Source organism: Podarcis tiliguerta (assembly GCF_965153285.1).
Source record: "Podarcis tiliguerta genome assembly, chromosome: 6".
In the NCBI taxonomy this organism is placed as follows: domain Eukaryota; kingdom Metazoa; phylum Chordata; class Lepidosauria; order Squamata; family Lacertidae; genus Podarcis; species Podarcis tiliguerta.
In genome coordinates this window covers 38,192,353-38,211,439 of record NC_139539.1, presented here as the reverse complement: position 1 = coordinate 38,211,439, position 19,087 = coordinate 38,192,353, and the positions used below count along the sequence as shown (strand labels likewise).

The 19,087-nt window shown below is 41.4% G+C and overlaps 2 protein-coding genes across 3 annotated transcripts in view; one reads left to right on the top strand and one right to left on the bottom strand.

Annotated features, from left to right (window-relative positions):
- The window catches only part of LOC310679403 (uncharacterized protein), a gene marked incomplete at its 5' end in the record, with an annotated part of 107,145 nt that overhangs the window by 41,819 nt on the left and 46,239 nt on the right, over positions 1-19,087 (top strand). The window lies entirely within an intron of this gene.
- The window catches only part of CD34 (CD34 molecule), a 39,303-nt gene that overhangs the window by 2,643 nt on the left and 17,573 nt on the right, over positions 1-19,087 (bottom strand). Inside the window, exons 2-7 of the mRNA XM_083444539.1 lie at positions 18,517-18,663; positions 17,030-17,274; positions 16,243-16,323; positions 5,673-5,808; positions 3,665-3,717; positions 404-568 (exon numbers count right to left, since the gene is read on the bottom strand). Coding sequence (XP_083300665.1) covers positions 404-568; positions 3,665-3,717; positions 5,673-5,808; positions 16,243-16,323; positions 17,030-17,274; positions 18,517-18,663 — 827 coding nt within the window. The remainder of the gene's footprint in view (positions 1-403; positions 569-3,664; positions 3,718-5,672; positions 5,809-16,242; positions 16,324-17,029; positions 17,275-18,516; positions 18,664-19,087) is intronic.

Here is a 19,087-nt window from a genome sequence, read left to right as displayed (position 1 = left end):
CACTTCCCCGCCACCCCCAGTCAGTGGCGTAGCGTGGGGGGTGCAGGGGGGGCTGGCCGCACCGGGCGCAACATCTGGGGATTAGGTTTAGGGGGCGCAAATCCACGGGTTAGGGGGCGCAAATTACTTGCCTTGCCTCGGGTGCTGACAACCCACGCTACGCCACTGTCCCCAGTCTAACAAGATATGTTCATTGATAGAGAATAGCTAACTTGTAGAAAAGTAAGCTCACTGGATCTTTTTCACTATCACTCGCCTCTCTTTAAACTCCTGAAATAGACAGCTAACTACTTGAAATTCTTAGCCAGCAAGCGGTCTCTACAAAGCTTCCACCATTCTTCCTTTCTCACTCCTGCTGAACTTAGAGATCTCTCTACTTGTTTTGCTAGCTGTAAGCACTAACCAGCCTCTCTCCCATGGGGCTCCATCTCTGTCGTTTCATAAGGAAGTATGCAGCCAATCCCAGAAATGCCAGCAGCAAACCAGAGGTGACCAAGGCAATAAGTGTCTTCCGGGAATAGTCCTTGTGACTCGAAATGTCCTCCTGTTTGTGGAGCTTTATCCCTAGCTGAAAAAATACAGAACAGAGCCAAAAATAACATAAACAGGAAGCATATTACATTCAGAGGCTCTCCCATTTACACCCAAAATTCTCAGTTCGGTTTCTTTTTTTCAATTTCAAGTAGGGTTGGGAGGGGAAAGGTGAAACATAAAATTTACAGACACATTTACTATCTCAGTCTCGCTGCAAGGTACTTACAGTAGAACTTACTTTCACATATAAGATTAAACCATAGCCTAGGTACCGTTTTTGAAAATTCTTCCCTGAAAAAATGGAAGTATTGATGCAGCCCCTAGTGAAAACCAGTGGAACACTTCTATGGGGCATCTTAAATTGCTACAACTTTTAATATAATATTATCCACCCTTGGGTTTATTTTCCTCTTGAAGGAAATTTCTTCAACTGACTACACAGGGGCGGCGGGTGCCAGTTCACCACTTGAGGAGAAACAGGAAGTGCCTCCCTGCCCTGTCCACCCTGCTGCCTCCACCACCAGCACATCAGTGGTGCTGGTACTGGTGCCAATTTTGGGTGAGATGATTCCATTGAGCCCTCACCAGAAACCAGTGCTACTTCTCTGCCAATGGTGGAGGCAGTGGGGCAGGTGGGGCACTCATGGGGATGCCCTTTAAGGGGCTTCTACCACCTGCAGTAGCAGCAGCCTCACCCTGCCTAATACGTGGGCCGCCCTGTGAATACACATGCACAGATTTTTCAACATGCTTAAAGCATCAATCGAGCTTTGAAAACGAGTCCTAGCTTGTAGAGATTTCTCCTAAAATACACATTTTTTAATGCAATTTTACCTGATATACAGATGTTTGCATTACATTTTCCCTAACACTATACATTTTTATATGTTGTTTTCACTAATATATGTTTTACATTAGTATGTAGCGCTTTTTTTCTGGGAGTACTCAAGGTTACACAGTACCAGCACATATTTTTCCCCCCCTAGAAGAAAAGCACTGGTTAAATGTGTGGCACTTACTGTAACAACTTCATGGTGAGTACGGGCACCTTTTCTCCAGAAGAAAAGCACAGCTAGTATGTGTATTTTTGTGCACATTACGCGATCAAGAACTGCACTGCTAAACTCAGAGAAGTGTGAATTTTGAAGGATGGTTGTGTTTTGGTTCGCATTTTATTTTGGAAAAGTGCAAATTGGGTAAGTTTGCCTTTAAATGCAGACCAAATAGAATTTCTCTCCTATCAACCAGCATGGAAATCACACTGCCCTGATGCTCCTGTATATTAGCATATGGGAAATGATTCAATTCCCCTTTTCGGTGCTATGAATTGTCCCTACAATCAAGTTTTTATTATTATTAATAGTAGTAATAATATTTATACCCCACCCATCTGGCCCGGCTTCCCCAGCCACTCTGGGTGGGACCCTGAAGTGCATAAGACCCTTATGTCTCACATTTTACTGCTTCCTGCATCACATCTAATTTTCAGCTATCTCCAAAATTAATTTTTCACCTAGTGGTTTTTCCCTGAGATTTACTGCATGACAGCTGTGGCAGCAATGTGCACATTTAGCTTTTCAGTGCTATTTTTATAGGTGCCTAGAGTCCAGCTTTACAAGCAGAGACCGGCCTCACTAGAGAATAGTGAGGATTAATTAATTAATGTATTATTACACTTTGAAGATGTAAAGTGCCAAAATGTGCAATGAATTACTACTGGAGACCTTTATTAAAACTATAATAGGACTGTAGGTCTAGCAATATAATTGGCCAAACCCCTGCAGCATAAAAACTTGACTGGGCTCAGAAGTGATGACTGCACAAAGGTGATGACTTTATAAAGCCTTCTCAGTGGTTGATCCCAAACTTTGGAACTCCCTTCCTAGAGAAGCTAAATAGGCTCCCTCCTTCTTATATTTCTGCCAGCAAAGTGAAGACTGTTTTATTCCAGTGGGCTTTTGGGAACTGACTGTTTTTAAGGAAAAGACTTTTGTTTACTCAATTTTATAGATCTGTTTTCATGTCATGTTAATTCTATTATAGTTTAATTGCTTTTTAACTGTTATCCTATATGCTTTTAGATTTTCATGTTTGTTTTAATTTTTGTGCACTGCCTTAAGGCCTGGTTTTGGGGGAAAGGTTTAATATAAATAATAATAAAGAAGAAGAAACAACTTGTGGCATATCTCTCTCAATATGTTGTTATATGCTCTGTTTAGACAGAACAATGTTGCTCTTCTTCTTTGGCGATCACTCGTAGCTGAGTAAGATTGTTTTCTATAAACACCGTTTGTGAGTCCATAACTGACTATGGAGGCCAATTCTGGATCCACACGTCCTTCCACAGAATTTATATAAGCAAATCATATGCAGACATTTTATATATATGTGTGTGTATGTGTGTTTGTGTGTGTGTGTGTGTACGAGTGAGAAATAGATAGAGTGCTTTTTTCTAAAACAATGTTTAGAGGTACTCTCATTTTGACTCAAGAAAATCACCAATGTATAGTTCAAATCAGGAAAAGTAAATACAGTAAATGGACAAAAGTACAAAGACTCACAAAATGTTTAGGAGTATGCATACCCCCTTGGTCCCCCCCCCCAAAAAAAAGCACTGGAGAAATGGATAGATAGATGGATGTTGGTTAAGATACTTTGAATGCTGAGCCAGTGGCAACATGCTGTGGCTAGACTTGATGGGGGCAGTGCTTACAAAGTGGCAGGAGTGACCCACATGTTACTGGGCCTAGTTCAAAGTTAAAAGGATTTAAAGCAGTATCATAACCACTTTAAACAGTCATTGCTTCCCTCCAAGAATCCTGGGAACTGTAGTTTGTTAAGCATGTTGAAAGTGGCTCGGAGACCCCTATTCCCCTCACTGAGCCACAAATTAGCAGAGTGGTTTAACAGTCATTCCATCTTTTCATGGAAGTCTGGAAATTGTAGGGAAAGGGGCTCTCCTAACATCTTAATGAGACAGTTGGACATTCATATGATTTCTATGACAGAGAGTTACTAGCACTCACATATTTTGTCCAGATTTTAACATATTTTAGATGTTGCGGTTTCTTATTGTACCTAACTCATCTCCCCCACATTCTTAATTTATTACCTACCCCTCATTTATTACCTGTTCCAAAAATGCTGCCTTCTGGTGAAGAACTGTTTCTAATGCACTTGGACCTGTTGATTTCAAAACAAACAAAAGTTAGATCAATCACACAATAAAATTTGTGTCCATTTGTTACCTTTCTTTGGTATTCATTGTTGTAAAACTGGAAGAGACTATGAGGAGAACAAGCATTTTCGCATACATGCACCGGATTGCTCATGCTGAGGAAACGTGTTTGTATTGTAGATGAGCATTCTGGGCAACACTAAATATTTTATATTATAAAATATATTATAAAAACAGGGTCTGGTCCATAGGCTGAACCTCCAGCCTTATCTGCCTGGCTCTCAGGACTTCCCCCAGGCCACACCCCTCATTGGCTTTGCATTATCCACGTGTGCCTTTGCCTGGCCGCAATATATACTTGAATTGTGCTAATGTCTTTTGTTTATCTGGGTGAAGATTGGAGAGAGAGGTGTGTTTGTATAGAATCCTCTGGCTTTTGCATGGCTGGTACAACTGGCCCTGCCTTGGAGAAGAGGGACACAGCCGCCTCAGGTGGAAGACACTAACAGGTATGGAGCTGTTACAGGTAGGTAGCCATGTTGGTCTGCCATAGTCGAAACAAAATAAAGAAATTTTAAAAATTCCTTCCAGTAGTACCTTTGGAAAGCTCTGGGTTCCTGCCACAAATGCAGCCAGGAAAGTGATAGGTCACACTCAAAGGCTGAACGCAAGCAGGGGGAAACATAGTTTTTCTTCTTCTTGGTGTTGTTAGTTAGCTTACATTTTGCAGGTTATGAATTGATTATCATTTACCAATGAAGTTGGGGGTAAGTAGAAATAAGCAAACAAAACACTGAACCTGCCAGAGAAAACTTTACTATAGTTGGACAGTCTGGAATCAGAGGCACGAGAGCAGTGCGATGGCTGGGAAAACCTATTCTCCTTCACCTGAAGAAAGCAGCAAGAGGAGAGGCTTTTAGGGCTTTGGGAAGAAGGCATGAGGGCTCTGCCAGGGTCCAAGAGTCCACCCACCTTCTTGCCAAAGTCTAGTAAGTGCTAAGTAGACTTTGGGAAGGAGCCCTCATGCTTCCTTCCCAATGCTGCAGCTGCCCCAGGAGGTGCTTCTGTGGCCCCTGTCCAGTGGCTGGGGGAACATGGGGTACCCCAGGATCAAGTCAGAAGCTGTGATGGCTTTAGGAATTCTGGGCTCATTCCAGAAAAATCAGGACACTTGGAGGGTATGTATCCTGTTGCTAGTTTTGAAGTAAATTTCAACTGCTACTTTGGTTGACTTTTGTACCTCCATCTTGTCATTTGTCTCAGACAGCAAAATGTCTTGGGCCAGACCTTGTGAGTGGAATGTACCCTACAGTACAGAATGTAGCCTACAGTACAGCCTACAGCTCTGCCGTCTTTTGGCTCTGGCCTTACCCACCACTGTCATGTGCTCCCTTCAAGGTTGCCCATGATGAAATGTGGCCCTTGGGCTGAAAAAGTTTCCCCATTCCTGTATTATAGCAACTGCAGCAAGAACTGCTTTAAATCTCAGGAGTAAAAATGCCCACCATCTTTTTGGGCGTGGGTACAATTCATAACAAAGTTTCAATAAATAACAACTGGAAGGGAAGAAACAACATAAAATTCACAGCCAGATGCCCATCACACACAGCTGTAGATTAGTACTATAGTGTTTGTTTTATGTTTTTCAAGCATGAGATATTGGATGGGATATTCTTGTGACTGTGGAATTCCATACCTTGATTTGGAGGATCTTACGTTTTAAGGAACAGATGATGCATTGAGAACGAATAGTGATTACTGATGAAAGCTGAGATACAATTTTGCTTTCCATACCCCACCACCCTCCCAAGTGTGAAGTAATGAAAACAGACAAAAGAACTCATTGAAACATAAATTATCTAACTACAACAAACCGCTCACTCCCTGACATATATACACAATCTCGGTAAAACCATATCTTGCTCTATACATAAGTTTTACACCAATTTACTCAACTGACCTTTATTTGCTGCCTCAACCAGCAGTATGCAGTTGCGCTTCACTTCTGATTCTGACAGTTTGATATCGCATTGAGGTGGGTTTTCTTCACAAAACACATTTGTTAGGTCCATTCCTTTTTGTTTTTTGAACTGGTGCTGCAAAAAGCCAGAAAAGAAAAGTCAAACAAACAGATGTTAAACAAATGTTCTCTTCAGCATTAGTTTATCCTATACCAATATCAATTAGCCAAGTAGGCTGCCACTGGCTTCTGTAGAACTCAAAAGCTTTCCAAAGAAACAGAATACAATGTCAGTGGCAGTTGCTTGTGGACCTCATGAGCAAAGGACTCCATGGGGTGGGTGGACCAGTCCCACAAAGGTCAAGTTCCTTGCTATAGCCCGCATAGATACAGATTCCCTCTTCTAGTTAATTGGTATAATTTGCCCAAAGTGGCCATTGGAATGTTTTATGATGGTGCATTGGTACTAGGGTGTGGATGTTTCATCATTACATTATTAATGGCAAGTGAGAACAGAGCTACAGGGCTTAGGAAAACTAAGCTCTGGACTAAGCTTCGTTTTAGCTGTGCCAATGAAAGTCGTACTTTGCCCTGTGACAGCTACACGGGATGAACAGAATCAGGAGCACAGTTGTTAAACAATAAAAGATAAACTAACAAAAAGAGGGAACATGAACCAAAATATTTGTCAACAATTTCACATCTGTACGCATTGATGGCAAATAAATAATAATAATTTTCCATAAAAGCAATTTTAAAGTTGATGACTTTTATAATCAATATGTGCCATTATAATCAAAAACATTTTAATATTACATAGTGACCAAGTGGAACCTACTTAGGATTATTTTCTGTAAGGTTTTAAAGGGAAAGAAGCCAAGGCAGCTCTTATTGTTTTGAAATCATAAGCGCTACCTCTTTTTTCATTGTCACCAGGCAGGAGAAGAGGGAAATAACAAAGAAACACTTGGCCTTCCTGTTTTGGAAATGCCGTATTTCAGATGGCTCTTTCACTGCGGGTTTCACAATGGATAAAATCTTCCCACACAGAGATTGAAATAAGGTGATCCCTCTTCCAAACAATTGTGGCGCTTGAGGGGGAGGAGACTGAGGAGAAAGTTAGGGTCTTGCAGCTTTTTCCTCCTTTTGGTCAATCTGTGCGTCAAACAGGATGGAGCTTCTGGAATTCAGTATATACATGTCTTGTGGGTCAGGGTCAGGGCCAGACTCTGGTGAAACAGAGCTAAAAATAAATATTCTGAAGTCACACAAAGTTCTAGAATAGGCAGGTTTGGTGCATCAGAAACCTGAGAGTGAGAGTTAAGTATTTCAGTCAAGTGTTATGTTTTCTATGTTTTATGTAAATTCAGCCAAGGTAAGCAGCAACAAGCCATCAGTGGTCAGAAATCTAGGGCCCCAACCATGGATCCATTTATGAAACTCTGCAATTCTCAGATGATAGCTCCATGTGCAGGCAGAAAGTTAGAGTCAGTAAATGTTCCACCAGAAGCTTTTAATTTATATATGGCTAGAGTACATTAAAAAAGGTACCCCCTGCCCGTACGGGCCAGTCATGTCCGACTCTAGGGTTGTGCGCTCATCTCGCTTAAGAGGCCGGGAGCCAGCGCTGTCCGAAGACAGTTCCGGGTCATGTGGCCAGCATGACGAAGCGGCATCTGGCAAGCCAGCACCAGTGCCGCACACGGAAACGTCGTTTACCTTCCCGCTAGTAAGCAGTACCTATTTATCTACTTGCACTTAGGGGTGCTTTCGAACTGCTAGGTGGGCAGGAGCTGGGACCGAAGACGAGAGCTCACCCCGCCGCGGGGATTCGAACCGCCGACCATACAATCGGCAAGTCCTGGGCACTGAGGTTTTACCCACAGCGCCACCCGCGTCCCCAGAGTACATTACAATGATGCAAAATATGGTGTATATATATATATATATTATGGCATACAGGCAGCAACCATTTTTTGCGTGTTTGTGTGGGGGGTCACTTTTCTGACCCTCATGAGCATTGGCGGAGTGCGCATAAGCATGCACCATTCCACCCTGTTTTCAAGCCACTTTGGGTTGGCAGAGTCGAGCATGTGCGTGATTGCTTGTCAATCAGATGCACATAAAATAGTCACTGCCTGTTATATGTTTGTGTTTCTATAACTGCTGTAAGTCACTTGAAGACAAGTCATTTGGTACCAAGCAGCTAACAAGTCTAACAAATAACAGAATAATAATGAGTGAATGTTGAATGTTATCACTTAGATAACATACACAAAGATGTTATCTAATTGATCTTTATGGTTGTATCAAATGGTAGTCCTATTCAGAGCAGACTTATTCATATTGTTACAAAGGTTATGCGCCACCCTCGATCTTTGTTGAGAGGTACAGTGGTACCTCAGGTTACAAACACTTCGGGTTACAAACGCTTCAGGTTACAGACTCTGCTAACCTGGAAGTAGTACCTCGGGTTAAGAACTTTACTTCAGGATGAGAACATAAATCGTGCAGCGGCGGTGCGGTGGTAGCAGGAGGCCCCATTAGCTAAAGTGGTGCTTCAGGTTAAGAACAGTTTCAGGTTAAGAACGGACCTCCGGAACGAATTAAGTTCTTAACCTGAGGTACCACTGTAGTAAGATTCCAGGGACTCCAGGGTTGTGTTCCCACTGGGAATTAAGATGTGGATGAGACTGTTGGGTCTTTAAGAAATATGGTTTATTAACACATAATCACAACTTGTGCAGAGAGTGCAGAGTTTACAGCATTCACATCTCAGGAGCAGCTGGTCTTTCACAGGAGCTCAGCATTGCATTCAGAGGCTTTCTGAGTGTCACACATCAGCCTCCCACATGGAGTTCTCACCACTTCCTGCTTCTCCTTCCCAGAAGTCCCATGCCAAGTAACTCCTCCCTTTCTCTCTACTTGCCCCCCCCTGCTATTCCAAGCCTTTGAAGGGTCACAATTTTCCTGCAACCGATGTCATCGCTCAGTGTAAACTTGGCAACCTCCATTGGCAGAGACCCAAGGATTTCTCTATGATGGGCCATCAGCACCTTTTGCCATCTATCCCAGGTGATGCCTTGGCATAGAAATGGAGTTTCGCCTGTTATTTTTTCACTGAATTGGCATCTTCCCTTCAATACAGTGGAATCTTGGGTTGTGGACGTAATCCATGACGGAGGCACGTCCACAACTCGTAGCGTTCGCATCCTGAAGCGCCATGTCTGCGTAGGCGCCAGCACGATTTGGCGCTTCTGCACATGTGCGAAGGGCGAAACCCAGAAGTAACCCGTTTCAGTACTTCCAGGTTTCCCGCAGTCCGCAACCCAAAAACACGTAACCTGAAGCGGCCGTAACATGAGGTATGACTGTACTCAAAAAATCAATTAAATCCTACCCCTTTATTACTTTCTAACATTCACTAACTCTAGCAGTTATGGGTGCCCTTGCACCCTCAAACTCTGTAGCCCCAGATCTGTAACAATTTTAATGAGCATTGCTAGCTTAGGTTGATTAATTTCAATAGGTCTACTCCGAGTAAGACTTGGTTGGATAAAACCCTTTGTTGTTGTTGTTACGCCCATATTGCAGGTGGGGAGCTGAAGTTGAGTAAGATTGGCTTGCCGGAGGCCACTGAATGAACTAGTGATAGATGCAAAATTTTAATTCAAGACTTCCTGGCTCAGCTTGCTCAGTCTTTTACCCATTATGATATAATAGCCTTTGTGGTTTTCATTATTCTCCTGTCATTTTTTATATATGTAACTTTATTCCCATCATGCCTTCACAGCATGGTTTGGGGCAAATGATTCCTAAGAGAACAACAAACTTAATGCTCCCAAGTGTACATCAGGGAAAACATCTGTTTTTGAAGGGATTATGTCATTTGGCAAATGCTCTTTGCCCGTTTTCCCGGTTATGTTCAAGATCCAGATTTCAATCTCCAACCAAAACATGAGATTGTTAATATTTGCCCATTATAGAGAGAACTGGAATCCACAACAAAAGATTACAGCATTTTCTTGAGATAAGGTTGGATTCATGGGAAACTTTTATTAGAACTTGGCCTATCAAATTAACTCGACTTGTACACTCTTGCCACTGGCTGTTTTATTCTGTTCTATCAACGGTTTACACTGAGCTGAATAGAATTGGTAGCAGCTGCAATCACAATGCCTAGTGGTATTTTCTGTAGATGCATGGTTCAAACACTATCACTCACATGAATAATATTGCTTTGTTTGCACAAGTAACATAGTTTTTTTGTGTCAAGACCATCTGACTTGGAGTAATCTGTATCACACAAACTTTACCCAAGAGAACCTCGACACATTCCCAACTGGCAGCCAGACAGTCAACTGATTCCTCCCTCAAACAATAGAAATGATACAGCTGAAATAAACAACCTCCCTGGCCTGATAAATCACACTTGATCAGGCTGTGATCATTACAAATTTGATCTTGAATTTTCCAGTCCTATGAAGGTTTAAAGTGCCTGGTTTCTATAGGACGTCATAATCCCCAGGGGTGCACAAGATTTTCTGGGCTTGGTATGCTGTGGATTAGGCTTTCCATCTCACAAGAGATCACACATTGTTTTGTATGATTTGTTTCTTATGCATATTTATGCAAATTTGTATTCTCTTTTGCAGGTGAGGGTGGCGGGTCCTCCAAATAATTTGGAGGCCACATAGAAGTAATAAGATATCTGACCAACTGATCCAATCTGATTGACATATAAAATCTTTTCCACAACTGTATCTCCATTTTAGAATAAGCTTAGCTTGTTGAATGTCTGCCTGCAAATCCACGTGTTGCTGTTATAGCCCCCACCCTCAACTGCATTTCCCTTTAGAAGGGGGAAGACCGGGGGGGGGGGACTTCATTGCTTGAGTGCAAGTCCTTGCATGGGGCTTTCTCTGATAGGGCTTGCTAGGTGAATCCTGCCCCCTTCCCCACTCAGGGTAGCAATCACTCCTCTACCAGGGAATATGAACAACAGCTTCAAAATGAACCAGAAAGCTCCTTCAGAATGACCCAGGCAGTCATTCTTTTGTATGAATTTCAAGAAAAACTAGAGTCACGCACACACTCACCTCAAGGAAAAACTCAAAATTACTTCAAAATGAACTAGGAAGTTCCTTCTCCACTGTCTGGAGAAGATGTTTCCTGATTCATTCCATCTGCCCTGAGGCACTCAGCTCTGAATTGTTCTATAGCATGTGCCAATCAATCATAGCTATGGCTTGCTTAACTCATTGGCTAAAAAAATCCTCCAAACTGGGAGCAAGCTTGTTTCTCAGAAAGCAGTTGGAGAGAATGGTATGTTTGGCTTTGTAACTGTCATTCTATAAGACTATAGACCAGGCACCCCCAAACGCGGCCCTCCAGATGTTTTGGGATTACAACTCTCACCATCCCTAGCTAACAGGACCAGTGGTCAGGGATGATGGGAATTGTAGTCCCAAAACATCTGGAGGGCCGAGCTTGGGAATGCCTGCCATAGACTTTGCTTAAAATTGAAAGGTCAAAGTCTTGCTTGGGCATGGGCCCAGTACAGCAAAATACCCCCACTCCCGCAACACAGTGGTCCTGATCTTTCTCTGGAATCAGACTCCTGCTGATATTCGTTTATAGGACTAGAAGTCAGGGTCACCCAATGGTGCTGACTGGCAAAAGGTTCACCCAACATATAATTTAGTAGTCATCACCTCTTCAGACCAAGGACCCACATTTAACCCCAACCTACTACTTGAGACCCATGTCTCTCTCTCTCTTCACTACATATCTCCATCTTCCCTCTCCACCATGATCTGTCTTCATGCCTCCAGCTTTCTGCTTTACACTCTCTTTCCAACTTCTCCTTAAAATGTAGTTGTGACAAGAGCAAGAGGAGTAAAAATACAAATTATTAGAATCATCGCTGCCACTGTCGTTTGTAACTTGATGTTTTGTTTTTGCAAATTTCATTAAAGAAAACAAATGTAGTTGTGACCTACCTAAATTTTGGTGAAACTGCAAATTATGTAATTAACTTGTGCAACTCAACATCACAAGGCATAGCGATGGCCACTAGTTCAAGCCTGGTCTATATGCAGCTGAATTAAGTGACAGAGTAGCATTTTTCTACTTTAAGTTACAGGGGATTGGTGTATGTGTGTGTCATTTTTTAATGCTTCCCCATGTTACAAAGGAACAAAACAGCAAGCAAACAAACAAACATCCATCTTCTTTAAACAAACAAACACTCCAGCACATCAGGAAGAAAGACTCTAGCCCAGCTGTCTCCCACTTGCTAGATTTCTAATTGAAAGGATCTTTTTAGATAGGCAGGTTCCAAGCCCAAGTATCAGACCTGTTAAAATATATATGCAGCAAACTTCACTATTACTACAAATGGCTTTTTTGGGGGGGGGGACGACGACATTATTTGTCACAGAATACTTTATGCCTGGGAAATTGGAAGTAAAAATAAAACCTAGTCAAACTGTTCCCATAAACATTAGTTTGATAGGTTTGAGGAAAAACACTCCTCTGCAGTGTTTTTCCTTTGCTGTGGAAAGAACTCTTGAAAGAATGTCAGAGTTTCCTCTGTACAGAACAGAGATATAAAGCAGTTTACTGGGAAAGGGCAACAGGAAAACAGAGAAGTACCTCAGCCTATTCTATCTACGCACAACTCAGATGCAGTTATCAGTTTTCTCAGAAATAGCAGCTCAGACTAGCAATGGGCAAATCTGTCACTTTTGGTTTATCTGAGTTCCCATTTTTCCATACTTAAGATCAGTTCTCCACATTACAACATCACTTTGTGAAAAATACTTTTAGAAGTCCTCATGAATCTGTTATAGAATTTTAGGACAATTTCCCCCCTACATACACATTTTTGTATGCAGCTTTGCCTAATATGAACAGTTTTGTGAAACAGTTTCCCATAATATAATATATTTGCTTATGTTATTTCCACTAATGCATGTATTTCACCCTAGTAAATGCATTTTTGCACACATAACTTGGTTGGAAAATTTCATTACAAAATTCAGAAAAGTGGGAATTCAAAGGATGGCTGAGAGCAATGTCAATTTTTATGAATACAATAAATCTGGAACTTTTCCTAATGAGATTGATTCTGCATAATATTTGTTGTTATTGATTAAAAACATTGTTATGCCACAATAACCAGAGATGGCAAGAGCCTGTATTGACTATCGGGGATAACCTAGGGATGTGGAGGTATGTTTCCAGTTGCTGACAAAAGCAACTAGCAGTTGGTGCCTGCCTAATCTCAGGTGCCACCACAGTGAAAGACCTTCTATGCACCACTCTGAAGGTCATAGTATAGTTAACAGGGCCTACTCTACTCTTCACAGTAGCTTCAGAAGTTTGTATTCATGTTTGTGTTGAGTACTTGTTAGGAGCACCCCTAACAGGGCATCCCTCAGGCCAGAGAGCTGTTGCTATTGCATGAATGGTATAGTTTCATATGCCTGTCTCTGACGTTTGAATACAAAGTTTACTCTTAAACTTTTCCATTTCCAGCTGGATAATCCAATAAATTTAGGATGTTAATGGATGTTAATGTTAAAATTACAAGAAAGGAAATTCCAACTAAACATCAGGAAGAACTTTCTGGCAGTAAGAGCTGTTTGACAGTGGAACAGACTCCCACAAGAGACAGTGTATTCTCCCTCCTTGGAGGTTTCTAAGCAGAGGTTCTATGGCCATCTGTCATGTATAATCTAGATAGATTCCTGCATTGCAGGGGGGTTGGACTAGATGACCCTTGGGATTCATTCCAACTCTACAATTCTATGATTTGTTGATCCCCATCTTCACCTTCTTAATTGTGCAAATTATAAAGCTCCTCGTTGACATGTATTTCATTATTAATTATCAATTAACCATCAATTTGACCATTATATGAACTCTGTGTTCTGAAACATTAGCCTGAGCACATTCAGACCTATTAATTATGTTATTAAAAGCACTTAGAAGCCATAACCGGTATCAGTATTGCTAGTGATTTAAAGGTTAAGGGAATGTGCACAACTATATAAAAAGATGAGATAAATCATTTGGGGCAGAATTGGAATCTTTACTCAAAGTGCAACTTCAATACAAAGAATCAAAGCTTAGTAGCCAGATCTAATGGCAGTGCCATTAATTTCAATATATAAATTATGGCAGTATTACAGGGCTGCAATGCTGCCTGACTGGCTAAAAAGGTAACACAGATATTTAGGATAAAGTTTTACATGATAATAATCAGCCCTAAAAATTTACACACCACTGAACACCAAAGCGGTACAGCAAACAGATAAATTAGAGTATAGCTAGCCTGAATTTTGTGATCATGAAACAAAATGTACTGTATTACATCTACACATATGCATGCGATTCGTTTTTCTGCTGATATTTCATCCACTAGGTGGCTCCAGCATTAAACTGTAAAGTCCCTGAGGAGTTTGTTTCAACAGATGTTCAGCATAGTTCTCCTTGAAATGCTTCCAGTATATGTAAACAGGCATAAATTCAAGTTTGTGTGTGTGTGCTTTACAGGACAGAAGCCAATAACACAGTAAGATTAAGAATCCCATCCCAATGCCACTTTCTATTGCTATGGAGCAGCAGGAGTTTATTCCACAGCAGCTGGTTCCTCTAAATAAGGGTGAATAAGCTGTGGCCCTACAGATGTTGTTAAACTCCAAAGCAATTATTTTACTTTGACTGCAACATCAAACTCTAGTTTTGGGGGGCCTGGGATAAGGTGCCCTCACTGATCCACCCTCTTTGAGGACACCCCCCTTGTCCTAGCCAGTCACTCCTCGTTTTCTTGCCCTTTAATTCTGGATCCAGTCAGCATAACTATGCAGAGAAGGACTACGAGTGATCGCCAAAGAAGAAGAAGAAGCAGAGAAGGACTGAAAGGCAAGGGGAGGGTGCTGTTCCATCTCTTCATTCATTACTGCAAGCACACTCAGAGAGCGAAAGTGGTGTCAGGCTTCAAGCGGACACCGAGGAACCTCTGCTTTAGCTCTGTCTTCCCTGATCTTAGAAGCCATCTGAGCCTCCTTGCCCACTAAAATATGTGGGGAAGCCCTTGCTTAGATTTCCCTTAATCTTGAAGGGTCAGAATGCTTGGGAATATAGCAGACCCCTTTTTGTTGCATCCACCGTACTCTCGGATAATTTATCTAGTAAGACTCACCAGCACCTTAACAAATATAAATGAAATTGTTCCTTTTAAGACTCGATTAAGACTGCATTCCTAACACACTGATTTGGAATGGGGAATAAATCCCACTTAACTCAGTGGAATTTAGTTCTGAATACACATGGATAAGAATTAGATGTAGGGCTATTTATTTCAAAAGAAGAAGTTTAGATTATTATCATTATCATTATTATTTAAATGACCCCCCCAATTTATTATTTGTTAGCTCATTTGAGTATAGAATGTGGGGTATAAATTTTAATTAAGAATAACGTTCACCTGTCTGTTTTTCTGCAATTGCTTTTCTGCACTCCTTAATCCTTCTCCAAAACATTCTTTGCTTTATTTCTCCTTCTCTGGACATGTGAACGAAACTTCCATCCTAAGCAGGCTTAGTTGGAGGACATCTCATTTAACATGGTGGTACTTAGTACTGAGTAAATATGCATAGGATTTCACAAGACTGCAATTCTTTGCATTCTTTGCATAGTGGCACGTATTTCAAAGTAAACATGTATAGGATTGTGATGTAAACCAGCCCCTTCTCTGTACATCCCAGCCTCCACCTTGCACCACGCAGCAGTCCCAACTGAGATATATTTTTTTTTGGCAGAAAGTATCCTCTGTCCGACCAAAAGAAAACACTGGCAACAACTTCTAGTTTAATTATATTTTTATATGTGTTGGAAGCCACCCAGAGTAGCTGGGGCAAGCCAGCCAGATAGGTGGGGTCCAAATAATAAAATAATAATAATAATAATTATTATTATTATTATTATTATTATTATTATTATTATTATTATTATTATTATTGCTAAGTAACAGGGGAACACATTTCTCCCACTGTCAAACCCTCATGTTACTTTACCTCATGGTAAAGCAAAATTTAATAAGAAGTAAGTACTTAAAAAAAGAGAGGCTAAATACAGTGGCCTGGGAGATAGAAGATGGATTAAGCCAGGTGAATTAAAGGCAAGAAGATGACATTGGATTGTCTTAAAACACACACAAAAAAACCCTTTAACTGGATTTTATCTGTTTATATTGTATCCTGTTAAGTCACAGTTAAGTCATTTATATTGTATTCTGTTAAGTCACAGATTTAAAGTTAAGTTGCTTTTTCATAAAGTGACTAACAAATAATAAGAATGGTAGTAGTAGAAGGAAGGAAGGTACTCAGAGAAGGAACTCAGATCACCCATGAAAACTAAACTGCACAAATATTCATTCAAAACATAAAACAAAGGAGGATGGGCACCACTTTTTCCTTTTTCCAAGTTGGGACAGGCACCAGGCTCTTCCCAAAAGCCTTTTTCCACCCTGCCAATTCTTTAAGGTCTGGTTGTTACTTACACAAGAGTATTCCTCCTTGATTTCCAAGCATATCACTTCAGTGGTCTTAACGTTCTTGATATTGAGGCAAGTGATGTTAACCTGACAAAAAGAAAGAGAAGAAGCACTGTCATTGTGGCAGGAGGAGTGGGTACATAATCATGCTCAGCGCAGGGGTAGAGAATCTTTTTGGCCCGGAGGGCCAGATCCTTATTCCCCCCCCCCCCCCCATCCTGTGGGGCAACTTTGATAGCTTGGTGGGAGAAGTTGATCTGCAGAGTGGTGGGAGCACCCAGTGGGATTGGACTCTTTGCTCACCAGCTGATGAATGGACAGTTCAGTCCTGCTCTCTCCAGGGGTCTGCTTTGCCAGTGTCTTCCCCACAGGAAATGCACTGATGAAGCAGCACCCCACAGGATTGAATGCTGCTGCCCTACCCACTGGCAGTTGGGTTTTGGGTAAAAGGACTTGTGGGCCAAATATGTACCTTCTGGTGGGCTAACATGAGCTAAGTAGCTGGAAGCTGTCCATCCTTGGGTTTAGTATTAGGCAATGTTTGCATTCCACTAGAGGTGTTCCAGATGGACAAACCATCCAATCAACCTCCTATTTTTGAAACTGTCATCCTAGTGGTTTACTTGGAGTTGATAGAGAAACAGAATATAGAGTTGCAATTTGCAGACGCTTTCCAATAGGACTGAAACAATGAATTGGTGAGTTAATGGGATTAGCTTTGAATATAGAAATCAGATTGTCATACTATTTCATTGCACCCAAAGCAGCAATCTAAATCCTTCATGCTTCTTACCATCGCACTACGGTCACCAGCTTCAGTTGCAGTAGGTGTACCGGTATTTGAAAACGTATGTTTTGGCAGCTCTGTAGAAGTAGATGTCAGAAGTGGTGTTGAAGTTGTGTTTTGAGTTGTCTCATTTCTGGAACTGCCCTGTGTTGTAGATGCTTGCACTGTTGTATTTGAAGTGGGTTTTGCAGCGAGTGTTTCAGGGGTGGTGACATTTGTACCATTTGTTGCCTCAGTTGAAAATATTTGATCTGCAAGGAAGAACACACAGACACACTTGGAATGCCTGAAAAGTTCTAAAACCAAACCATGTCTCTGCATTTACTGGAACCTGTCTTGATAAATGGCATCAGGATTGTGTCATGTCTCCAGAAGCACAGCAGATTTACTTCCGGATGACATAAATATGGGAAATAGCGCAAGGGGAAAGCGTCAAAACACTTCCTATCCTAACTCCTGGGAGCACTTTGCCAATCCAACCCCACCCTGCTGCTTGAAACTAAAAGCAAAAACAATCCCCAAAACAAAACATGGGATATAATGCCATGGCTCTCCCTTTATTTTATCTAGTTTGGTCCTGTTGTCAACTTGGGTACAGTAGGTGAGGAGGGACCAATTTACCCAAGTGCCTGGCTGATCCTTAATAATAATAATAATAATAATAATAATAATAATAATAATTTTATTATTTATATCCCACCCACCCATCTGGCTGGGTTTCCCCAGGCACATCCTTAAAAACAACAACACCCCAGTTAACTTAATTAGTGCTAAAGCACTTCAAGAGTGATGCCCAATTACTGCCAATGAAATGTCACAACCCAAAGTGTTTACTGCTTGTTCTGGATCAGACATACAGATTGGCCAAAATAAAGGTGGCTAGAAAAGCCATTTTTAGTAGTATTATAACAGTATAAAGTTGGCTCATTTATTTAAGCAGAAGTACACTTTTTTATTTTTATTTTTAAATATACAGCCAGAAAAGTGCTTTCGCACTAATTAATATATTGATTATAAAAACAAAAAAGCACAAGGACATAAAATTTAACACTCACTAAAAGATGCACTGAAAGTGTGCTGAATGGCTGATTTGTCAAGGCAAATGTGGAAAGTATGCCTCTTAGATGGAAGAACAGTGCTGAGAATCAGCCATAGTCCTGCCACCATATGCTGCACCACACCTTTCCCGTCCTCTTCTTGGTAAGCAGCCATGACCTGCAGTGTTGGGAAGCTGAGAGAGCCCCACCCACGCTGCCCTACTTGGCCACTTTACTGTCCTGTCCCATCCCACCCCCACCCTCCAATACATCGGACTTTCTCTGGTCTGAGAAAATATGAGAGAAGCAATGGGAAAACACAGGAGGACAATAATTTGATGGTGCAATTGTGTGGACATCCCATAAGAAAGGGAATAAATGATGCAGGGAGATTCCATACTAAATGCCTAGTAAAGAATCATCCTAAGTATCAAGCCAATACCAGTGCCTTTTTACCTGTTGATTTAGTAGTTGAGATGGAGAAGTTCCCAGATGGCAATTCTGTTGTGTTGCTGCTTGTCAATGGCTGTGTTGTATTGCTGGGTATTACTGCAGAACTCTCTGAAGCTGGTGCAATAGTTGATATGGCTTCATCACCAGCAGCTTAATCATATGGAAAAGTAAGGAAAAGGATTTATAGCTCAACAGCACTGTAGGTCATTGAGTCTCTGGTGGGGCTCAGAATAGAAGTGCCGCAAAGAAGGCAGCCTTGTTCCTAGCTGCATGTTCATTATTTAATGCACTACAGGTGTGGAAGAGCCATCACAGTCCAGACACCACAGAAAGAGGTTTCTTGTCACCAAAATGGAGAGAGTTAGCATTGTTCCCAACAAAAATCAAAGTTTCCTGTGCTCCTTTTATAGTTTGGCACCACATGAAACTGAAACAGACTATTGTTATTCTAATTTATTTTATATATAGAATCATAGAATTGTAGAGCTGGAAGGGACCACGAGGGCCATCGAGTCCAACTCTCTGCAATGCAGCAATATTTTGCCCAACATGGGGCACAAACCCACGACCCTGA